The 24,772-nt window shown below is 45.7% G+C and overlaps 2 protein-coding genes across 11 annotated transcripts; both read left to right on the forward strand.

Annotated features, from left to right (window-relative positions):
• Positions 1–1,626: 1,626 nt before the first annotated feature.
• gpr183a (G protein-coupled receptor 183a) lies at positions 1,627–8,711 on the forward strand. 10 transcript variants are annotated; one of them, XM_061692555.1, is made up of 4 exons: positions 1,728–1,762; positions 2,142–4,144; positions 4,754–4,803; positions 4,982–8,710. In XM_061692555.1, the coding sequence occupies exon 4, from the start codon at positions 5,858–5,860 to the stop codon at positions 7,076–7,078; it is 1,221 nt and encodes a 406-aa protein (XP_061548539.1). In that variant the 5' UTR covers positions 1,728–1,762; positions 2,142–4,144; positions 4,754–4,803; positions 4,982–5,857; the 3' UTR covers positions 7,079–8,710. The 10 variants fall into 10 exon arrangements, with proteins under 10 accessions (XP_061548537.1, XP_061548539.1, XP_061548543.1 ...); XM_061692553.1 differs by lacking the exon at positions 4,754–4,803 and having other exon boundaries at positions 1,627–1,762; positions 2,142–2,197; positions 5,960–8,711; XM_061692559.1 differs by having other exon boundaries at positions 2,142–5,056; positions 5,960–8,710.
• On the forward strand, positions 7,088–18,906 carry gpr18 (G protein-coupled receptor 18). The gene is given in 9 exon segments (XM_061691935.1): positions 7,088–7,180; positions 11,996–12,066; positions 12,068–12,144; positions 12,147–12,490; positions 12,492–12,520; positions 12,522–12,587; positions 12,589–12,654; positions 12,656–12,768; positions 18,719–18,906. Coding segments are annotated over 9 exon segments (1,047 nt in total).
• The last annotated feature ends 5,866 nt before the right edge of the window (positions 18,907–24,772 follow it).

A 24,772-nucleotide genomic window follows, 5' to 3' on the forward strand; every position in this document is an offset into this window, starting at 1 on the left:
CGACTTAAGAGCGAGCGCCCTCGATTGACCGGCCGGCGCCGAATACTACGGTCAGGCGATACGAAACATTTCGACTGTTTCACAGTGATAACGGCCCTTTGATGAAAACCGACATGACAAGAAGGAGTTTGACACCACTGCTCTACAGTATCTCTCTGGGTTGGCACAAGTGTCGAACCCTGCACAGGATTTTGAGTGTGCAAATCCCTGAATGAGAGCATCTGAGGCCGAAAAGAAGCATTCAAATGAACACGTTGTCACTGGGGATTTCCTTTGACAAGTGTCTCTCTCGCAACTTCCTTTATTAAATACCGGATGTGCACGGCATTAATGAGCATCAGCTGCTCAGGGGCATGTCCTCCCGTTCGCTTTGTCATCACGAGCATCGGAACTTGTCGCATGTTGGAAACACCAGAGGCGGGAGTCCCGTGAGAACATAGTTGGCCACTTTTCCTCGGGCATTGTTGTGTAAAAATAGCGCAGGCGGCACAGCGGGCAGCGCGCGGCCCGTCGGCGAGGGGCACGGCCGTCGGAGAGGCCCCCAGTGAGTCACGAGCGCGCGTCTCGGCCGTGAGGAAGTCGGAGCGCTTCCTCTGCCTCGCCGCCGGACTTGTTTTGAACAAACGACGGTTGCGCTCATTAGCGCAGAGAATACGACGGCTGCATTTGTAAGCGCTTAACAAAACAGTCCCTCCCGTTTCCCAAATGGTACCATGTCGGATTATCTTGATTTGGCGCCGGGTGGCACCTGACACCCGCTTACGCTCCCTGGCCAGTTTATTCGGTACACCTGCACAATGTACAAAGAATCAACGCGAGAACTGCAGCAAAAAGTCAGAGACTTGACAAGCACATTAATAATCAGATTAATTGTCCAATTTCAAACAATCATCACGAGTGATGTGGACGGAAAGTAGAAATTCTTATCATTTCAACCCAAAAATATGCCAAAGCCTGCCTGCCTTTGTTCATAATCCAAAGTCGGTTTCGCGCGCCAAAGGAACGACAATTTGCGCTTGTCTCTGTCGTGACGAGCAGTAGTTAAGTAGCGTAAATACGACATCTTTTGCTGTTCTCATGTCCAACGGTCGCCCGTTGATGGCGCCATTGTATCCCGAATTTGTACATGGAGGAAATCGGAACTGTACGGCTGTCGTTAACCTCCGCTAACGCAGAACTCAAGTCCTAATTACCGTAAATTCTTCAATGAAACATTTCGATGTCAACATTCAAGTGAAAAAGGACAGGACCTTAGCTTGCCTTCTTGTGCCGTGCGATGACGTGTTCTTTCCACCGCTTCACGATATATCTCCACGCATTGTTTGCAACCTCGAAAAATGTGTAAACAGTTGTGCAGACATCAAAGTTTGCGCGGGGTGGCCACAACCAATCTACGATGAGCTTTTTTTTCACCTTGAAAAGCGCAGAAGGGCGCAGGGGCCGGCGTGGTCGCGCCGCCCCTGGTTGGAAACAGACCATCTCAATCAATACGGCCGCCCAAAAACACACATTGACGAAAACGTGAAACATAGAGAAGGATGCGCGATGTTGCTGCTCTGCCCAGTGCCAAAAGTCACGCGAAACGTGCCGCTTTGCTTCACAGTTTGTTCTCAGCCGCAGGTCATAGTTCACATGCTTCACACCACTACAAACCACAAGTGCAATTACAAGCGCTGCCGCTGCAGGGTTTTGTGGTTACGAATCGCATGCGATGAACTCGTTTGTGCCCTTTCTAGTGTGCATGCCAACCAGAGCAGTCAAGGTAACGATTTGTTCTTCCTTCTTTGTAATTGCTTTTTAATTTTCCATACAAATATTTACTGTATTTGTAGTGTTACAACTGTATGAGCGTAAGCCTGACTTGCGTACAAATCTGGGTTCCATCAGTGTTTTAGGAACGGAAGTCCCTGTAAAAAAACTGAGGACTCCCTGTAAATGTTTGGCCATCATCATGAATCAAATAACATCCTGCGTGTGTGCTTGAAAGTTGGAAAGGAAGTGATTCACAGCTTGTTCTGCTTTGCCACCAAACAGCATTTGGTGGCAAATTAAAGTGTCTCAATGAATGCCAAGGGCGCAATTCGCTTCTTCTTTGGCTTTTTCTAATTATTTTATTCTTTTTAATACATGTACTCCGAAAGGAATAGCCTCAACAAGACATGAGAGAAGAGTTGGTACATTCAGAAAGTTACATAAGGTAAGTGGACTTGCATTCAAAGCAGTAAGAAAGCGTTAATTTGTTGTCAGAGAAAAACAAAAAACATTTTCTTTTCCCCCCCATTTTTTTTTGTTTTCTTTTTTTCCTTTTTGTGGGGAACAAACTCCAGATATGCTCTGTTTAAAAATAATAAAAAAGAAAAATATGTATAGATATTATATTTTTTGTCCCGAACCCCACTGTATTATCAAACAGATAAACAGATATAAGTTCCTTCTTGTGGGCTCTGCACGTTGCTATTGTGGCGAGGATGAGCCGCGTCGGAAAAGCTGAGAAACTTCCAAAATCTTTTCACATGAACAATCAGCAGACCGGCAACTCGCGAATGTTGCGGGTGCTATTTTCTCGATTCCCTCGCAGCTCGAACGACGCCGTGGAAAGAGAGAACGGTCGGAGAGTGACGAGTTAGCATATTGAGAACGAAGCGGCTGTCAGTTAAGTGACGGCGCTAAAAGGATTTTGAGTTTTACCGAAGATAGTTATCTTCTCCTGGAAAGTGTGCGGAGGTTCATGCCACCATTTTGCGTATGTATAATTGTTAAGTGGGCGAAGTTGAGTCCACGTACATGTCCACGGACCTCCCCGTTAATTGCTAAGTTAGCATGCTATGCTATGTTCGGTGTTACATTAGCTTAGCGAGCGCTACGACTTATGTCCCGTAAGTGGCGCTCATATTGAGGTGATGTGTCTGATAATGTGCCTTATGCAGCTGCTCAATGTAACTTTACCTTTAACGTCAAGTCATCAGTAGTCACTAAGTTACTTTTTTTTGTTGCATAATCAGTCAAATAAAGAAGTCAACAGATTACGTTTTCAAGATAACGGCTGCAACAGTCCTCGCAATCCTAGCGAGGATTGGTGGGATAGAAAATGGACGGATGGAACTTTTCCTGTTCGAACTTTAAAAAAATATATATTTTTTTTCTTTTGAAATAAAATTTCCGGCTAAGTTCTTGTAACACTCCGCTATTAATGTTACAGCCTTTGCATTTAACGGCAGTGCTCGTTCATATGTGATAACTCATATGACATTTAACATTGCAAGTGCAGCTGTTTTTTGACAAGTGAGGAACTAAAGCAGGCGTGTCAAACACGAAGCCCGGGGGCCACATCTGGCCCGCAACTTCACGTTTGGTGGCCCGCGAAGCCAAATCATTTACATCAACTTCCATGGTTCTTGCTCAAATCTGTACAAAAATGTCAAATTGTCATTTATACAAGTAAATAAGGCTGAAATATTGCAAGCATTTTCTGGTTATCAAACAACTTTTGACATTTCTTTTCAAACTATTATCCTTGACTTCTAATTTAGCCCTCAACCTGTTGTGTATACTGTATGTAATACTATGATGAGGCAATTAAACATTTACAGTAGATGGTTTTCGCAGTCTTAACGGCCCTCTGAGGGAATCCATACCAACAACGTGGCCCGCGACAAAAACGTGTTTGACAACCTTCCACCGAAAATATGAAAAATGCGTGGCTTGGTAAAGCATAATCTTCAGTCTTCACTTTGCTCACCACTAAAAGGATTCAAAACCGAAGATTACAGAGAACTCGATTATTGAGTTGTGACTTCTTGTGAAGCTGAAACCGCTTCCTCCCAAAAACTAACTAATAATCTTTCACTGCCTTTAAGGATTAAGAATAATTATGGCAAGTACAGTAGATACAAGGATGGACTGAGAGGGTGGTAGTGAAGTGGCGGAAGGCGGGTTGGTGTGTGTGTGTGTGTGTTTGTGCAACAACAGGATATTTTGTCACCATGGTCCCTGGCAGAAAAACAGCACATGTTGTTTTTCGCATGCGACCGGTGAAAGGCGGGCCGCGTGAAAGGCGGGTAGCGTGAAAGGCGGGCAGCCTGGTTGGGTCTGGCGCCTGGTGGCATGTGCGGTGGAGCTAAAGCAGACTGCACGCAACTTTGAGGTAAGATCACTTCTGTTATTGGGATATTAAATCAACAGACCCATTATATCATCTTAAGTATGTCTGTATTGCATATTCAGTTATGGAAGGTATTAGAATGACATAAGTAAGGGGACTAAACTTGTTACCTGCTGTTGAAAAAACAAAAACAAAACATTATGATGCTTTCACACCAGTTTGGCTACGAATTGAAATGTTTAAGAAAAAAAAAATGCACCATTCATCATTTAAATTTCTAAAACAGCAAGAAGGGAAGCCCACTTCCTCGTGCGCGCGGCAACTTTTTCTTTGCCAACGTCGGAGCGCCGCGTCGAAGGTCGCTCGGTATTGTTGGCGGGCTTCCGTCGGGTCCGTTCGACAGCCGACAATGTGGATGAAATTTCCTGCGAGTCCCCTCGTTAACGTTGAGCAAAGAGTACACAGAGAATTGGGAAAAATGGCTCAAAGCAGCATCGACATTCATTTGTTCATTCATTTGTTATTTCACTTTGACTAAAAACGAGACACAAATAAATTACCTACTTCTTAACACAAACGATCATTTTATTCAATAATGACATTAAATAGGAATAGGATATCAAGGATACACACATTTGTGTTGTTTTTCAGATCAATTGAAACATCAAATTTGGAGACATAATGAACTCCTGTTTATTGCGGTGAGACCATGTTATATTTTTAACCCACTTTATCCGACACAATTTAAACACACTTAAACATTAAAACACATTTTGAACACACCGGAAAGATAATTAAACAAAAACAATTGCGAGCATAAAGTGTATCGAAAATATGATACATATCGTAGTATGTGTGTCATATATGCGTGTTTAAAAGGCGGGGCCTGGTGAGGGTCTGCGTGTGAGCGTGAGCTGTGGCCAGCAGGATCTCTTGCAAACTGCTGAGTGGCATGTAAGTATAGAGTACTCTAAAAACCCATTCAAAAACGATCACAGTTAAAGGCAGATTTCCGAAATACAGCAGGCATTTCCGCAAAGGACAAGTAGAAACCCGGAGTGACTATTTCTGTTTGTCTGTTAGTTAGCACGCTACGTTTTTGTAACAACAGAACAGTGGCCTAACGGTTAGCAAGTGTGCCTCCCAGTTCTGAAGTTTGGCATTCGATTCTCTGCTCTGGTGGATTTGTTCTCCCACGTTTTGCCAGATACTCAAGCTGTTTCCCACAATCCCAAAACATGCACGTGAGGTTCACTGAAGACTTGAAATCAGGGGTGTCCAGACTTTTTCCTCCGTGGGCCGCACACCGAAAAATCGAAGGACGCAAGGGCCCCTTTGAAATGATTCGCATGAATGTATTAAATACGGTCAAACGAATCAACCGACCAAGTTCAGTACCTATTGTTTATGAATTGTAATTGGGCGGGCGGGTGGGCCGCAAATGGCTCCCGGGTGGTAGTTTGGACACCGCTGCCCCAAATGTTCCGCGAGCGTAAACGTGAGCATGAAGGCCGGTGTGCATGCCGACTGGCAAGCGGCGCCTCGGCAAAACGTCATCCGGGACGGGCTCCGGCTCAGCCCGAGCGGCCGACAAAACGCACAAATGACGAAATTGTAGCCGTCTTCATTTTGGTTCAATTGTTCCATCCCAGCAGCAACTGCTATGTCACAAAAACAAGCTTTTAAGGAAGCAGCTTTACTCACGGAAAAGAGCAATATTTAGCCCTACTTCCTCTTTGAAAGTGCCTTCAGATCATGTGTCCCCTTGTGGTTTTTACAAGGCAAAGGCTACAACGGCACATGACGTCCTTGACCTTTAACCAGTACGTCTTAATCTCTTTCACTTTCAAAAATCAGAACATGGTGATGGCCGCGGCCCCTACTCCCGTGCTCGGCGCCCGTCCGTCGGCCGACAACGACTCCGCCTGCGACACCCTGTACGCCCACAGGAGCTACGCCCGGGTCTTCATGCCTCTGGTCTACTGCGCCGTCTTCCTGGTGGGCCTGCTGGGCAACGTGCTGGCGCTGCACGTCATCCGTCCCAACCTGAAAAAGATGAACTCCACCACCTTGTACTCGCTCAACCTGGTGATTTCAGACATCCTCTTCACGCTCTCGCTGCCCTTTAGGATTAGCTACTACGCGCTGGGCTTCCACTGGCCCCTGGGTGAGGCCGCGTGCAAAATCTCGGGTCTGGTCTTCTACATCAACACCTACGCCGGCGTGAACTTCATGACCTGCCTGAGCGTGGACCGCTTCATCGCCGTCGTGCTGCCCCTGCGCTTCTCCCGGCTGCGCAACGTTAGCAACGTTCGCTACATCTGTGTCGGCGTGTGGCTGCTGGTCCTGGGGCAGACCCTCCCGCTGCTGGGCATGCCGATGACCAACGCCGAGGCGGACGGCTTCGTCACCTGCATGGAATACCCGAATTTTGATAAGGTGGACCACATCGCCGCCATTCTCATCGGCGGCGTCTTCCTGGGTTACGTCGTCCCCGTCGTCACCATCCTGGTGTGCTATTCCTTCCTGTGCTCCAAACTCCGTTCCACGGCCAAGAGCAACCGCCTGATGGAAAAGTCGGGGCGCAGCCGCAAGGCCATCGGCGTCATCTGCTGCGTGTCCCTGGTCTTCGTGCTCTGCTACAGCCCCTACCACATCAACATTCTGCAGTACATGGTCCGCAAGCTGGCGTCGCGCCCGGACTGCGCCGACCTCACTGCCTTCCAGGTGTCGCTGCACATCACCGTGTGTCTGATGAACCTCAACGCCTGCTTGGACCCATTCGTCTACTTCTTCGCCTGCAAGGGCTACAAGAGGAAGCTCCTGAAGCTGCTGAGGCTGGAGGTCAGCATGTCCGTCTCCAGCGTCGTCAGAACTTCACCCGAAGGCTCTTCCAAGGACTTCATTGACGGCAACAACATCCAGCTCAGCGGCTCCGCTTCGGCCTCGGAGAGGAGATCGCGGCTGTACGTGTAAACCAGAAGAATGTTGGAGGGACCGAAGCAAAGATTTTCCAGGCGACGGTGGTCCCTAGTCCACCAGGACTGCTTCGCCGGTGCTCTCATGGACAACATCGGGGTAAACCTTTTGGGCGTGGTGGTCCCAAAAGAAAAGGCTTACAACTTTCGCCGTTTATCTCTCAAGAAGCGTGGGCCAATGACGCCACCAAGTAAAGACTCTATGACCATTGAACAACTTCAGGCTGCTATGAACTTGGACTTTGACCTCACTTCTTTGCCTGAAACTACTTCATGTTAGTGTTTTAATTCAGCTGCTTCCAGAAGTCACTAAGAACATAATAACCATAAACATAATCGCTCACCGAAACATTCACTTTGTAGCTTTGTAGAAATAACATATCCATGTGGGGACTGACTAAAAGTATCCATTTGAGAAAATAAATGGATATTGACCAAATTTGCACTTGGCAGGTTTTGGCCCGACGTCACAGTGCGACGAAAGATGGCGGAGGTAGCCAAAGTGACGGCGATATTCTGTCACCGTGCCGCTTAGTTTGCATTTTTTGGTAGACTGGCGATGGAAGAGAAATCCGAGACGCTTTGTCTGGATAAAAGGAAAAAAAAAAAAAAAAAGGCAGAGAAAAGTTGCTGCGATGGGAGACAACACGACTAATCTTTGGAGTCATCTGCATGATCGCTGTCATTGGAGTCATTTCAATTACAACCTTTGTGGCATCCTGCACGCATGAAAATACGAATGTCAAAAAAGTACATATGGTTGCTGAAGATATAGTTTTGTATTCAAAATCAAATGCTTTTAAAACTGATGATGAAATTCTGCAGAGAGGATCACTTCGAACGCCGGACGATCATACTGATCACGTGGACTGACAGTGGGATTCCACATTTGAATGGGATGTACTAAACAATTACCACAAAATATTCAAATTGCTTCAAGATACGATTCATCGGTTCCACACATTGACCACATAATAAACAATCAAGTCATTGATTATTAGACCCGCCCCTAATTTTGACATTTGTCGTTGTCGAACACATTTACAATTGTTGACGTTTCTCTTCAGGTGTCGCTTGGCGCACAGCTTGAGGCAAAATACTAAAATAAAATATAAATAAAATGCTCTGACCAAGATCACTGAAGTTTGAAGGTGAAATTAGCGCACTTCATTCTCTGGGATTTCAAAAAAATCCAAAAAGTTAATACGTATTTTTAGGTGCAGCACCTAAGTCTGACAGACTCTGTTTTTGCTCTACATATCCAGTTCAAACCCATATTCATTTCAAACAACACACAACAAAAACCTTGCTTTCTAATTTCAGCGGTAACATTTTCTCGCAGCGGTTGTCGCAATTTATGCAATCTAAAACTTTCATTGTTTTCCTTCGGCGAAATAATAAGCCGACTGGCTTCGAACAAGTTCAGATCGACGACATTGAGTTGTTGCGGTTTTGAAAGTGTCAAAAAGGCAAGTGAGTCACAAGATGAAGAGGTTGGCTCGACCAACGCGTTACATCATTCCATTGTGACCGAATTGCGTATAATCTTGTATTACAGACACCGAAGCATATTGCATTCACTTCTGGGAAAACAAAACAAAACAAAACAATTCTGAATAATTTATTTTGGATGTTTTTTTTAAATATAGTTTTAAAAAATTTTTTTAATGTTTTTTTGTTTTTCTGAATTTGTTAGTTTTTATGACTATTTTAATTCTAAAGTATTTTGTTTTCTGGAGTATTTGTCCTGATGACCCCCCCCCCCCCTGAAATGAAGCAGATTACAAATTGTAACGTATGAATGTTTGCGGCTCTCCCAACCGAAGTCATTCGTGGGGAATCAACGCACAAAGAAGCGTCGGGAAGCCGCGCACAGCTGGGGCCTCCGGGGGACGTTTCAAAAGTCGTGCGCCTGGGTCAAGGTCGCAGAAGGCACGAGGGGCGCTGAGGGACGTCGCGGTGCTTTTCCTGTTGGCGTGCACAGGATGCCCTCTTTCAGCAGCAACGCCGCTTGCCTTGGCCCCCTTTTGTCTGTCTGGCTCTCATCATTTGTTTGAATAAACGTCGTGTTAGTATATACAGGTCCAAACATTCGTATGGAGTTATACTGGATGTCAAAATATTTCAATCAAATTAATTTACAAAAAAAAAAAAAACACACACAAAAACTAAAAACTATATCAATATAGCAATTATAAATTTGCTTACATTGTTATTATACATAGATAAAATAGTGGACAAAAATGGACATTTTATAAACTGTAATTATGTTTACATTTTAATGATGTAATATCGTCAACTTATTTTAGAGTGATACAATATAAATCTTTAACGCAAATGTCAAGAGTTACATTTCTTTGCCTTGATTTTTTTTTCAACATTAGGTAGAAAATATCACAAAATATGAATGATATATAATAATATTCAAATTTCTGCCACCATGAATGAATACATGTGTGTGTGTGTGTATGTATATATATATATATATATAATACGTTGGCAGTAATGCATTTCTTATTTTTAAAATATCAGTATGTAATATTGCTGATTGCTTTGCAGTAATTACTTTGAGCCTCTAGAGGGGAGTATATACCAGAGGAAATATCATGGTGCAAGTCAAAATGAAAAGGCTAAATATAACCCTTTGCACACATATTTAAGGGGCTATAGTGGAAAAGTAGAAATAGAAATAGCTTGATAAATCTGTAAAGGACATATATAGACTTTATAACAGCAACAATAAATATAGAGTGGAGGACTTACTAAAACAACCACATGACAAGTATCAAAGGGTTTTATATCAAAAAAAATAAAATAAAAAAACAAAACAGCAGAGCAGACAGGCTGTTGTCATAACAACATATTGCCGTGAACACAAAGTACCATCTGCTTGGGACCTTTTTAAGACTCATTGAGGGGACAAGTCGATAGATAATTAGGAATGAGAATGAGGCGCTCCCGTATAAATAAGAAGGCTGCTGAAAATACGCAGCGGACATTTAAATGAAGCTGCGGCATCAAAACAAAACATCTGTGCCGGTCGCACCCTTCCAAATTGGAGGCGAAACCGCACCCGTTCGGCATTTCTCTTGAGACTTCAGCTCAGTGAGCATCTCCGGACGTGAAGGAAGCAAAGTGGAACACGATGAAAGCCAGCAAACGGATGTCTGGAAATGATCAACCTGAGCGATGACACTGCGATGTGAGATGTTTTCATTTTACGACCGATTTTTCCTCTGCTGCTACTGCGACGACGACTCTTACTCTTACTTACGTCTTGATTGGATTTTTCTCGCAATCTGGTTTGCCGTGTGGCACCAACTGCCTCTTGGTAGATGACAGAAATGTGTTTTGAAGGGATCGGATGAAATCAGAACGCGTGTATCCTGCTTTGAAGATAAACGCCATAAACGTCTTTCGATTTTTCATGTTTTGTGTGTGTGTCGTGACGTCGCTATAGCAAATATACAGAACCGGAAACTGAAGTCATTGCAGTGTAGGAACGTGTTAGCAAATTTGAAGAATGACGCTATTTACCTCACGTTAAATAGCGCGATGCATTTGCGACAATCGCGAGATGTAATGACATTATTAGGAATGGGTCATTGCTATCAGCGAGTGCCCAAGTGGGAGTACCCTTCGTCATCAAAATTCATTTTGATGTTCAACATTACAATGCTGATTGTTCTTAAACAATAACATAACACATAGTGAATCATAGCCGTTCAAAGTTGAGGTCTGAAAAGTTTGAACAGGTAAAAAGCTTGCAGTGATAAAAATCGTGTGCATCTGTCAACGCAGTATCGCAGGAAATCGGTTTTGGACCGACGAAGTGTAATTGTATAGATTCCTGTGGCACACCGGATGATATTAATATCGCGATCTGCTTTGGAATCACTCAACTCACAGCTCACCCAAAAACGATTTTTGGGGGGTACGGGACAGCTGCGTCCCAAGTTCCCACGCGGAACAGTCGGAAAGTCACAAGAAATCTTTCCTCTGTCAACAAACACAAATGCAATATACTGCGTGTGTTTTCAGAGGCTACATAAGCAACAATCTTTCTGAGTCTTAGCGTCAATGAAAGTGGGTTGCAACTTTGCAACAACAGGAAAATGCCGACGTGTGGAAAATATCAGGAATAGAGGATGAAAGTGGACACGCGAACAACACATCAATGGGCTGCCCTCCACGTTTCACCTCAGGTTCACTCGCTCTCACTCATTAAGGCCCCACTCAGGTTTTTTGAAACAACAACAACAACAACAACAACGGCATTTTGCAGCGTCTACTACGGCCTTCTTCGTTCCTGTTTATACGGCAACTGGCTCAACATCCTGTTTTTAATGACTTGTGCGCGGCGGCAGATGCTTCTCGCCGGCAACCTGCTGCGGATGACTCCCCCGAGAGCTAATGTGCTGTGACAGACCCCACTTTTCCAATCAATAACTCGCCCTAAATCTGCCAAACGCAGCTCGCCCGCTTCTAATGGCGCATCATTTTCTTGAGGGGGCGAAACCGCGCACGGCCACCGGAGAAGGAGCACGCGCGGGAAGTGACGTCACGAGACCATGTCGACTTTATTCGGAGCGGTCAAACCGGACTCAACGTATGATCAAAATGTATTGTTTTTCTTACATAAGATGTTAAGGTATGCTATGGACAGTACCTTTAAAAAAAAAAATAAAAATCCATATTTGAAACTCTATATAAGCAGATCCTGCATGCCGACCTCAAATATTTTATCAGAGTTCCGTTTTTCTGTTTTGTAGTTTTGATCCGGGGCTACAACTGAAATATGAAAAAAGTGTTCGATTAAAAACAATTGAAATAATAAGTCACTTTTTCATTTTTTCCCCCCAGTACGAATGATAGACAGATGATTATGTGTTGAAATGTTCTGGTCTCCCAGCAGAATTGGACTCTATTCGGTACGAGGCGGCTTCCGAACTCCTCGCCCTCTCGGCTTCCCGTCGAGCATCGTACTCTTCTACAGCTTCGTCTTCGTCATCGGCGTGGCCGTCAACGCGGCGGCTTTGCGGGTCTTCGCGCGGACCACCAGGAGGACGTCCACATGAGCGACGTGGCGCTAGTGGACCTCACCCTCATCTTGCTCCTCCCCTTCTGCTCGGTCTACCTCTAGATGGACTTCTGGCCCTCCGGCGAGCTTTTCTGCCGCATCGGCGCCGCCCCGTGGCTCTTTGCTCCGCTCGGCGCCGATCGCTACGTGGCCAACGTGAAGCTCGAGCACGGCAAGGAGCTGAGGAACGTCCCCGAGACGGCGGTGGCGCACCTTAGGGTCTTGCCCGTGACCCCGCCGGGCACCGCGCCCTCGCTCTTCTCGGTCGACGATCCCGACGGCCTCGCCGGCTTCAAAATGGCGGACTTCGTCCGCCTGCGCCGCAACGACCCCCGTCAACTTCACGCGGATGGCCTTCTTCCGTCAGCGTCGTGATTGGCTCGTACGCGCTGGTCGTGGACGACCTGATCTGCAGCAAGCACAAACCCAAAGTCCATCCGCATCGCGGTCACGCCGATGGCGCAGGTCCTGCTGTGTTTTGCGTCCTTTCACGTACGCTTTCACCGTTCCGGACACGGTTCTCTACTACTTTGTCTCCAAGCGCTTCCGGGATCGGGTTCTTAGCCGGATCCTGTACGGCAACTATCGGCGTGCCGTCCGTGAGCAACGTGAGCGGCGACGTGATTTGAAACGACAATGACATGAAATGTATCGGACGGGTCAGCGAGCGGGCAGCGCGTCTGCCGCACAATTCGGAGGTTCGGCGTTCGAACTCCGGTTGTCGCCTTTCTGTGTGGTGCTTGTTTTTTCCGGGTACTCTGGCTTCCTCCCACGATCCGAGGATATGCCCGATATTGATCGAAGACTCAAAATTCTCCGTCAGTGCGAATTTCAGTGACATTTTGTGGAGAGCACTATAGGTTTAGGAAAAAATGAAGTAGTTTTTGGGTGGGGGCGCGGGGGGTGACTGAGAAGTTGAAGCCCCCCTAAAATAGGCCTCGCGCTTTGCTAGTCTAAATGCGCGATGGGCTGCCAACCAATCCAGGATCTCGCCCGCCGTCAGCTGGAACAGGCTCCAGCTCACCCACGACACTAATGGCGACAAGCGGCGTCGCAAATGTATGGATACATCGGACGGGTAAAAACGGTCGACGGGAACTGCCGACATGTCATTTCCGGTCCGTTGGCGGTCTGGGACCGAAAACATCTGCGTGCTGAACCGATGGAGCCACCCGAGAGACTTCAGAGCATCTTGGCACGAACGACCATTTTTTTTTGTTCGGTTTGAGTGTGCGGCTCAGGTCTTAGCGTGCTGGTGAAAATGAGACCGACCGTAACGTTTTGACGTTCTTTGTCATCACACATAATCATATCAAAATCATAAAAGACCTATAGATGTGCAAAATATACAGAAAGTTATTGGTCGTCATTTGTTTGGCTTTTCATGTTCTTCTTCAGATGGAAACCTAAGTACTGTAGTTCCTCAAATGGTGGCTGCCCAAGTCCACTTAAGACAGATAAAACAAAAATAAAAATAAAAAGGCATGAATAATATTCTATATTTGCCCCCAACTGAAAAGAGTTCGCAAGTGTCTTAACATCAAGCGCACTGTGTCAAATGAAGGCTCTGGAATGACTCCATATTGTGCCAGGTCAGTGGCGCATAATGATTAGATTAATTCTACCAAAAAATGAGACGCAATTGTTTTGTTCTTCAAATAAACTAACATGTACATGTGAACTTTTTTTGAAACCTGATCTACAAATGACCTGGCCCATCTGTCCAATTTAATAATCAAACTCGTTTGCCGACTCTGATATATTCAGTAGTGCAACATTTAGTCAATTTTTATATATATTTCATTCGAACTCTTACAAAGTTTTTTTTGCAAAGTCCTTTAAAGATGATCCTGATGACAATGCTTATGTTCAAAGATGCATAATACCAATAAAGTACATGTATTTAAAATGAGCTGTGTGAGGCATTGTGTAGTAAATGCAATGAGCAGGTGGTGGCAGCATGGCACAGCTCGTCCTCATCTGCCGGCCATGTTGCACGTCAAGACAAAGAAAAACTTCTCTCATATCCAAGTGGAAAAAGTGGAAGGTTTGATGTATGTTTTTTTTTTTTTTTTTTTTTACTCCAGCAAATGGAGGTCGTTAACTCCTGCGGCCATCGCAGCGGCGATGCAGCGTGCGTGCTATTGATTGCGTGTTCAATGATTCAGACACTGGGAGTGCATTTACAGTAACATCATCAGGAGAGGTCAGCGAGGCTAAAACATGAGACATGACAAACACGGAAACTCCTTGCAGGCTTTTCTTCTACCAAAATCGGTCACGTGCCGTGGGCGTCCTCCGCAGGTGATTGGACTACAATCAGGAAGTGGTTAATGGCCTCGCACTGCAGGTTACAACAACAACAACAACAACAACAACAACAAAGCATCAGTCCTACTGATGGGGAACGAGAGTGTCCCTCAAAAGTCAAACTAATTCCCTTGAATTCTTTTTTGCCAAGCTGCTTCAAAGTTTTGGGATGAGATAATGGCCGACTTCTTGTGCATTTTCAGGCACGTCCGTCATCATATTGCAGTGGGGCGTGTCCTGCCCGGAACTCAAGTGGGATCTTCAGACGTTTTTTGGGTGGATCTACGTCCATCCGCCCATCCGTTTTCTTCGACCGCTTCTCCTCGCACGGTTTCGCGGGCGTGCCGGCGCCTATGCCGGCCGTCTTCGGGCGAGAGGCGGGGTACGCCCTGAACCGGTCGCCGGCCCATCGCAGGGCACGTACAAACAAACGACCATTCGCACTCACATTCACACCTACGGGCAGTTTAGAGTTTTCAATTTGGGATGTGGGAGAACACGCGGGGCACGGGGAGAACATGCGAACACCCCGCAAGCGGGGCCGGGATTTGAACCCGCAACCTCAGAACTGTGAGGCGGACGTGCTGACCGGCCCGTCCACCGTGCTGACCGGCCCGTCCACCTTTTGATACAATTTTAGGCTTCTGAGTGAAACCATTTTCCGATCCTTTCCAGTCAAATTTGGGGTGGATGTGAGACACCTGGCAAAATGTTCCCAAGGATGAACACGCCTGCAAAATTTGGAGACTTTTTCGGTGTGAGGCCTACTAATAATAACAACAATAACGAAAATAAAGAAAGCACCTTCAAGGCGGCCTTTGCCACCGAGCTCGTTTTTAAAACAATGAGGTTTCCTGTCAAACGGCTGTGATGAATTATCCGGAAGCTTTAACCGCCGTGGTTCGAAATCTTCCCCAACGAGTCCCTTTGTTGTCGTGAAATGAACGGAAACAAGATCGTCTTTCGTGAGAGCCAGATCTGACAAACACGACAGCCGGCTGCTCTTTCTCGTACGCGACTAAAAACAGTCAGCATTAAGAAGGGGAAAAATAAAAATACTCGTGTTTTTCTTCTTTCCTACCACTCGCGGAGAAAACAAGTCAGGCGCCGCGCGCACTCGGCCATCTGTTTTGTTATTTGATATGTGCGAATACGCGTTGTAATGACTTTGTTTGCGAATCAGCGCACGAGAGCTCTCTCGACGTGGCGGAGTGTTCAAAGCTAATCATATAATTGGAGACAATAGTCGATGACAAATGGAGACGCTCCAGGCCGCCAGCTGGGGAAGTGGATTTCTAATCATTGTCAAATCATATCGTTGTTTGTTTGTGTGTGCGTGCACGTGAGGACGGCCTAATAGAGTTTGGTGCGATCGGCGCAGACGGAGCGTTTGCTTCCCAAAGGTCGGAAGTCTCTTTTTTCTATCTTTCTACGTGCGGTAGTGCTTTGGTTCGGCACGAAGATGAGCACAGAGAAGTTCCGCAACGCGTCCATCTTGTGCAGCGCTCGTCCTCGTTAGGGTCACGGGGTCAGCTGACTTCGGGACTTGAGGAACCGAAGGAATTTTTCAAATCAGATAAATCCCCATTTTGAACGTTTGATGAATCGCACATCGCGGCACATTTTGAGATATAGATATCCTTCCGCTTAAGGTGAAGGAGCATGTGCGTTTTCGTAAAGCACGCCGTCTGCCATCGACCGACTTCAGCTGACCCGCCTTCGGCGGTTTTGCATCTCCTAACTCCTCCCCCCAAAAAGTCGCCTCAAAAGATCAAACATGTTAAGGTTACACGTGTTTACAACCTCACAAAAAACAACAACAAAACCTCGCCACGTAGCCGCTTTCGTTTTGTTGTTGTTGTTGTTGTTGCAGTTTTTCGCGGAAGTTAGCGTTAGCGGTCACGTTGTTCCCATGAGCGGGCACATGAAAGCGAGCTCCTAATGTTGCGGGGGTACTGTGCGCAGGGTCCGGTTCTAAAGTCTGGGTCTCGCTCGGTCTACCGTACAAACATTTAGCAAGAGCAGCTGCCGGCGTTTGTATGCTAAAGCCTTCCTCTCCGGGCACTTCAATACGCTCGCGCGCTCCCCTGGTAAAGTTTACAGCGTCGAAGGATGCTCGAGGGCCGCCATCGGAAATGAGAGGCGCATGCGGTGCCCCCCTTTTCGCTCGCCGGGATCCCCCCGCCTCGCTCCCCTCAGTGCGATGCCGGGCTTAAGGGCTACACAACGAGACTAATGGATTCTTTTTGTGAGGCAAAACGATGTTAAGCGCAAGATGTATTGCGGCCGCGTGCGCTAGATAAACAATAATATGTGGCGGCGCAGCGGGAAGTGTTAGGGCCGCTTGGCTGGGGCCATCTTTTACTTTCTGCCACCGCCCCCCCCCCCACCAGCGTTGCCTTTCGTCGTCTCCATTAAAAAGACATAATGTAGTGTAGTGGCGGAGTTTCAAACGTTGCTAAAGTGACTCCAATTGACCCCGGCGAGGAGGAGCAAACGTCCTTGATTACTGCTGTGTGTCTATTTTATCTGATTGTACGCTTGCTCATTCACATTTGCTGCCAAACGCCATTAGCACGTATAAATAATGTAAGGCCCACCCCCCTTCTTTCTTTTTTTTCCCACTCAGCTAAGTGCCTGCAGAGGAACCTTGGCCTCCGCTTGTCACTCTCCTCCATAGATTAGTATAAGATTTATTTTAAGTCGGCAAAGCACCGTGTTCTGGAACGTGCAAGAGATGTTTTTGAATTGTATCAAGTGAGTTGAAAGTGGGCGTCCATATCAGGTCTTGTTAATATTTAATCCGGTCTGACTTTCAGTTTCAGAATGTGGAAGCAACCTTATAAGGCGGATGACGCCGCCGCAGCCTCGGGACCTTTGGAGCGTCACGATGCCATTTTTAATTCGATTTTATTTGTTGCATCAGATTCCTGTGCTTACGACGCAACGCGTTTGGAGGTCCATCGATAAAAAAGCGATAGGGCGAGTCACTTTTAACGTACCGACATCGAAGGAAATAAAAACAAATGAGCGCCATTACGATGACTGTAATTGTTATAATAGTGGAGAGATTTGCACTTTGCACAAGAAAAGCTCCTTGCGAGGGGAAAAAAAAAAAAAGCCAGCTGCCACCAATATTTGTTGCTAATTAATATGCGATAATACGCAGACGTCGGGCTGTCGGCGTAATGCGCTCGGTTTTTGGGCAGCCGGTTAGCGCAGCTGAGCGTTAAGGGCCAGGTGCGATCCGCACCATCGGCACGAGTCGGCCGCCGCCGGGCCTGTCAATCAAAACGGGAAATTCGATGTTTGGCCTTCGCGGGGCGCTGCACTCGCTCGAGCCTTCGGAGTACGGAAGAGGAAAAGCGTCCACGTCCACATGTGCGCAGAACGTACACCGGGCCACGTTTGACTGGGAACGCCCACATTTTAGGGTGGCAAACTTCCGAGACGGATGTTCGAAACCACCACGTCCTCGAAAAAGACGCCGTAATTTGTTCGCACCTGTTGATCGGGAGCTATTGCTCGAGTTGAGTCCATTTTCGAGCGTTTTCTACTCTTTACTTCTGGTTCGTGTTGTGATCCCAAAACACTTTAATATCAATTCGAACTCCTCATCTGCCATCATTGCCCTTGTAAATAAATGGCTTACAAAACGTTGCACTGGACGTGGGCGTGCGCATGCACACGTGGCGAAGACTCGTAACTTCTACTAACAACCCAGGCTAAACTTGGCGAGGCTGCAGGGGCGGGCCCGGTCGCGTTTCGCTCCTTCGGTGCGCGCGTCACGTCTCTCAATTAGGGAATTGCGACGAGCAGAGGAAAACCTGTCCGACTTGAATGCCGCGTCTCCGTGAGTCACTGGGCGTTGCGTCCATTTCTCTCAAGTCGACGCCTCCCTTTTCCTCATTGGAAGTAGTCGTTTATTAGCTCAGTCATAAATTCTATAAGTTAACTGCTGAGCTCAATTGAACTCTGTCGCTCACAAAAATAACCAAATAATGCAACAACAACAAAAAAAAGAACAATCCCGGAGCCATTGAGCTCCATCATATAGTAAATATTGTGAACAAGGCAGACAGCTCCATAAAGTGCTGTGGGCATCACTGGGCGCAGGCGCCATTAGCGTGTAAAACCCCAATAAGAGCGCGCACGCACACACTTTCGCTTCACGCGTGCGACGCAAACACTCACGCCACAACAATGGCGGCGTTTGGCTTGAATACGATTCCGCTTTTCTCGTGTCAGCCGGCGCCAAGTGCTGTTTCGCCCGACGAACGCGTCTCCCCTTCATCGCGTCTTTCATGGGGGAGCTCACGAGCGTGGCTCGCGCCCAACTTTACATGGCTGAAAGCAGCAGCAGTAGCAGCAGCAGGCGTGCACACGCGCTTCCAACAAGAGGGAATACAAAAGCGCAGCTCTCCTCCCTGTCATAGAAAGTGATGTTTTGCGTTTGGTCGAGTGCGCGCGTGTGCGTACGGTACGGTACGTGTGTGTTGTTTGCTTTTTGCTTCTCCATTAAGAGATCTGTAAAGGAGAGGGAACAGATGGCGGCGGGCCCGCTCCGTCCCGCGTCTCCTCGCGCGGCCCCCGCCGCACTTCCCGCGCGTCCATTAATCTTCCCGCTCGCCGCGCAACTTTATTAAAACAACTCAAGAGAGAGGCCCGACGACGAGCCGGCGCAGCTGTCGAGAGCGCCGCGCGAAACCATTCGTCCACACCGCCGCCATCGCTCGTACACGTGGAGACACAATAGATGCTTCACACAAAGCATTGACAAGCAATTTGTTCCTGGTGGCTAATGCTAAATGCTAACAAAAAAACAAAACTAATTGTGAACATTCCCTCTTCAGTTTGAGCATCCATCCATCCATCCATCCATCCATCCTTTGTCTCTAGCGCTTTTTTCTGAGCCGCTTCTCCTCACGCGGGTCGCGGGCGTGCCGGAGCCCATCCCAGCTGTCATCGGGCAGCAGGCGGGGTACGCCCTCAACTGGTTGCCAGCCAATCGCAGGGCACATACAAACAAACGACCATTCGCGCTCACAGTCACGCCTACGGGCAATTTAGAGTCTCCAATCAATGCATGTTTTTGGGATGTGGGAGGAAACCGGAGTGCCCGGAGAAAAGCCACGCGGGCACGGGGAGAACACGCAAACTCCACACAGGCGGGGCCGGGGATTGAACGCCGGTCCTCAGAACTGTGAGGCAGACGCTCTAGCCAGTCGTCCACCGCACACAGTGGTCGATCATGCCGCCAGCATCTAGGGAGGAGTTTAGGACACTGGCAGGTCAAAGTAAATGTAAACGTCTCTTTGTCGCTGTTGTATTCGTGTTTTTTAAAAAAAAAAAAATTAAAATCTCGGATTTCAACTGTGCTAAAAACATAAAACATTGAAAGTCCCAATCACAACATCGCTGAGCGGCCGGGAGAACCGCTACACTGTTAGTGACTTTCTACAAAAGATGTTTCTTAAAAAAAAATAGATTTTTTAAATATTTTGTTCAATGTGCTTTTAAGTTTGAAATATTTTAATGATCTCTTTAAAAAAATACATATTTTTAAAATTGCTCCAATAAAAAAGGAGTATTTTTAATTTTAAAAAAGTGATTTTTATGAAATGTAAATGTTAATTATTAAAATAGAATTTTTAATAATATGTTTTTAGTGTGATTATTTGTTATTTATATTTGTAATTGTTTTTAGTTTTTAATTCATCTCTATTTTTATTATTTTTTTGTAATCATGTGGAGCAAAATCTAGTTTTTAATCAGGTTTCTTTGACTGAAAACTTTTTGGGTTTGTTTGTTTTTGAAACAATTTCTGTGTGATTTCTTCATATTTCATTTTGTAGAGAGGGAAAATTACAAAGTTGCTTAACCTTGTGTTCGTGCGTGCGTGCGTGCATGCAAGCGTGTGTTGGTGTGTGTGCGTGCGCGCATGTGTGTGTGTGTGTTTAAAGTGACCCCACTGAGTGTCCATTTTCTTCGGTTGGCCACACGCTATTCACTCTCTCCTCCCTTTTGACACCAGCGTCGAAGAAGACTAATCCAAGTGGATTCAAAACAGACACACACACACACACACGCACGCACGCACACACACACACACACACACAGTGGTCGATCATGCTGCCAGCATCTAGGGAGGAGTTTAGGACACTGACAGGTCAAAGTAAATGTAAACGTCTCTGTGTCGCTGTTGTATTCGTGTTTTTATTTTTATTTTTTTTTAATCTCGGATTTCAATAGATTCAGAAGTTGCTCGCATGTTGACGTTACAATCCGCTTGCATCAGGGCAGAATTGCTGAATTCCCCGACACAAAGGCGTCGTCCCGACTCTTTTACAGCTCTGATACTGTGACTGATAATACGCGTCATTGTGCAGTTAAATATTCTAAAATAAAATGAATACCCAAAAAAAACGCAGTAACAGTAAAATGAAGAAAGTAAAATTCATTCTCAACACAGCCTCATCCCCAGGGGAAAGGGGGTGTGCACACTTGTGCAACCACGTTATCTTAGTTGTTTGTATTTACTTCCTCTCTTGAAAAGACTTTTTTTTTTTTTTTTTAGCAGAAATAGTACCAGTTTGTGACCTGTCAATATGTCCAAGTTTACATTTTGAAACCTAGATGGTCAGTTGACCCGCAGACCGAGTTCAACTTACCCCCAACCTGGGTCGAGTTGAGCCACATGAGCACCTTTTTTTGGAGAGTTCATTGTTTTGGGTAGCTTCGTCACTGATTATTCCATTTGATTGGAGACGTCCTGAAATGAAGTTTATATATCTATTTTTTTTATATTATATTATATATGTTTATATTATATATAAGTTTATATTTCTGTGTAATTTTTTCCTTGTGTCCAGAAGAACCTAAAAAGCGGCTCATCTTACCCCACCCTCCTCTATATCCCGAAGTATCAAATGAATCATTTTGCTTCGTTCCCTCAGTCTGTTTGTGTTCCAATGACACCGTTTACTTTCCACTTTTTTTTTTAACAACAAAGTAAGCAAATCACAAATGGTCCCGCTGGAGGCCTGTTGATCCGAAAAGAACATTACGCCAAATATTCCCTCACTTGTTGACGCATTTATCAGCTGTCAAGAGAGCGTAATGGAGATGTCAGAGGGTCCCGATCACAAAAGGGGATGTGTGTGATAAAGTCAAGGAAAAAAAGGAAGAGAGAGAATCTCTCTCTGGAGAGAGAAAGAGACAGAAGCGGCCGTCTCCATTTCCGCAGAGTTAAAAGGTGGCCCCTGTACAAATGAAACTCAATTTCACGCCACATTATCCCTCCCTGTTCTCTTGCCTGCCTTTCATTTTCATTAAGAGCAGAGACAATCATAAATTAATAATTACTGCCGAATGTCTAAGCGCAGGCCACAGTGCGGCATACGTGAACCCCCCCCCGCGCACCCCCCGCCCGACGCCTCTGTGGGCCTCCATGTTCATGCTTGCAAAATGTTAATTTAGGTAATGTGTCCGTGGCCCTTGTCAGATGAAAGTGTTTTGTACGTCGCCTAATACATAATGGTCCATCTGATTAGATGACAGCGGGCCTATCAGACCGTCCTAATGTGCACACGTGCAAGCTCACCGCCTCCGCGTTAATCGAGATGAACACAGAATTACTTCTTGCCGGGCTGACCTTGGGCTACAAGGAAAACACGCTGATGCTTTGGAGCCTCCAAACAACAAACCTGAGTTTTAACGGTCATGTTCTTCTCTTCAAATGTGCGTATATAATATATATATATATATATATATATATATATATATATATATATATATATATATATATATATATATTCAAAACAACCTCGGCGGTCGACTTTAAAATGACAACTAGCACAAAAGTAAAATCCTCCCAAAAGGCTAGCGGCTTGAATAAGACATCAACACTCACCTTGCATTGGTTACTGCTCCAAATCAAGCGGGGTCTTGCGGGGTCTTGCTCCTCTTACTTGGGAGCTGGACCAACTGCTCTGATTTGGGACCTCAGCGACCTTCACCACTGGGGGTCTTGGAAGGATTGTTTATTTTTGTTTTTAAAGGTACTAAAACATTTTTATTTTACCAAATAAAAATGAAAGAAATTCAAACAATTCAAAATGTAAATACTTTTCATTGTGACAGAAAGCAAATGCTGCGTATTGTCATGCCAGGTACAATAATAATCGTTGACATTAATAATGCAGATTTTGTAATGAAAGGTTTTGTGCCTCATTGTCAAACCGTTCACTCATCCATTTTCTGTAGCGCTTCTTTAACCAGCTATCTTCGGGCGGGAGGCGGGGTACACCCCGAACCGGTCGCCAGCCTACCGCAGGCCACATTGAAACAAGCAACCATTCGCACCTACGGGCAATTTTGAGCCTTCAATTAACCTGGCGAGCATGTTTTTGGGATGCGGGAGGAAACCGAAGTAGCCGGAGAAAAGCCACGCAGGCACGGGGAGAACATGCGAACTCCACACGGGCGGGGCCGGGATTTGAACCCCGGTCGTCAGAAGTGTGAAGCGCTAACCGGTCGTCCACCGTGCCGCCTGAAAGAAGTCACCAGTGAAAATGGTGGACATCTGTTCATGCGACTCGATCACTGCGGCGATGCGAGTCCTCAAACGCAAACGGGGTCTTCTGTTACCTAGGTGGTGGCAAACCATTCCTGATAGTTTGCAGGAAACCTGATGCTTTATGGCCCTTGTCATCAAACTTGACCTCAAATGAAATTCCTCCCAATTTAGTCTTGGGTAGGTGCAGTCGTTAAAATTTGGAAGCCATTGGATGAAATTTCTGGGACAAGTCCGCCTTCGAAGGACCCCTGAAAAAGGCCAAAATGACCCTAAAATGTCCACTTTGACAGAAAACAAATGTTGCGTACTGTTGTCATGCGAGGTGATAATCCTGAGGTAGATGATGTCCCCATGAGAAAATCAAGTTAACAACGCCGTGGATGTTTTGAATATGCAATGAGCGACATTCTAAAAAAAAAAAAGAAGAAGCAACAATAATCCACATTTGGTATTTAAAGCGTTTGTGCCTCGTGGTCAAATTTGTGGCGAGTTGCGTTTCTTACAAAATGTGCAGTGATATGAAACATGTAGCTGCGGGCCCCCCGAGCACATGCATCACATAATGAGAAATAAATATAATATCATAGCGCGCAGGAAGTGAGTCGAAAACGCATGTGAAGCACTGAGTCATTAAAAGGATGACTTCTTTCACTCGCGGGCGGGCGTTCACGACTGGCCGCCCGTCCTGTGTCATATTGCTCTTTCAAGGTCGGGTGAAACTTAAACCTTGTTCTGCTTTAAAAAACAAAAGAAAATAGAAAAAGAAGACGCTTGAAATAGTGCAGTCCTTGAACGTGAACAATGCGCCATTGAATTATGCAACAATCGGTCAATTATTCATTGGGGCGGCTGTGTTACCGCCGCGCTTTAAAAAGCACGCAAAACGGGAGGGAACGGGCCCGAGCGAGCGTGCTGTGTCGGCACTTTTCACTCAGAAATGCTTACTGGAGAAATTTGTCTCTTCGTGTCCATTTCATATTCCGTGTGCATTTAAAGAGCGCGAGCGCTATAACCATCCCCGCGGACAAGAAACATAACAATTGCAAAAACAAATACTACAAAAATATATGGAAAATAATGTATGCAGAACACTCTTACAAAAATAAACTACTCAATACATTTATTGGGGAAAAATGAGCGTACACACTGTTTGTGTTGATGCATGTGCCTTTAAGAGGCGGGGTTTAGCAGGGTGGCACGTGAGTGTTTGGCATGAGCTGTGGACGACAGCAGCTCCTGTGTGAATGTGCACATTGTTTTTCTGTTCACTCAACAGCATTACCGTGTGTATCCTGTAAAATTCTATTTTTACAAAAAAACATTTATAGGTTATATAATGAATGGGGCAACACTGTACATGGATTTCAATGGACAGAAGAAATCATTATTAATGATGCATTTTTTTTAAAAGAGCACAACGGGAGTTACCAAAAAGATTTTTCATTTGCGCAGGACAACTGGACATTTTGTGTTCATCAAACTAATTGAACTACTTCGACAAAAGTATCTCCTTCCATGATTTTACATGTATTATTATTATTATTGACATTATCACAGATGGAAATCCTCTGCAGCCAAAAACAAAAAGAATTTCGTTTGTATCCTGACTACTGTGAAGGTGAGTTTTACAGTCACACTGCCATCTACTGGCCCGGAATGCAAGTTACAGCCGAAGCAGTCAATGTTGTCAAATCACGGCTGGATGTTAGAAAGGGGCATCTCCA

This window comes from Phycodurus eques, chromosome 12 (genome assembly GCF_024500275.1).
Source record: "Phycodurus eques isolate BA_2022a chromosome 12, UOR_Pequ_1.1, whole genome shotgun sequence".
NCBI lineage: Eukaryota > Metazoa > Chordata > Actinopteri > Syngnathiformes > Syngnathidae > Phycodurus > Phycodurus eques.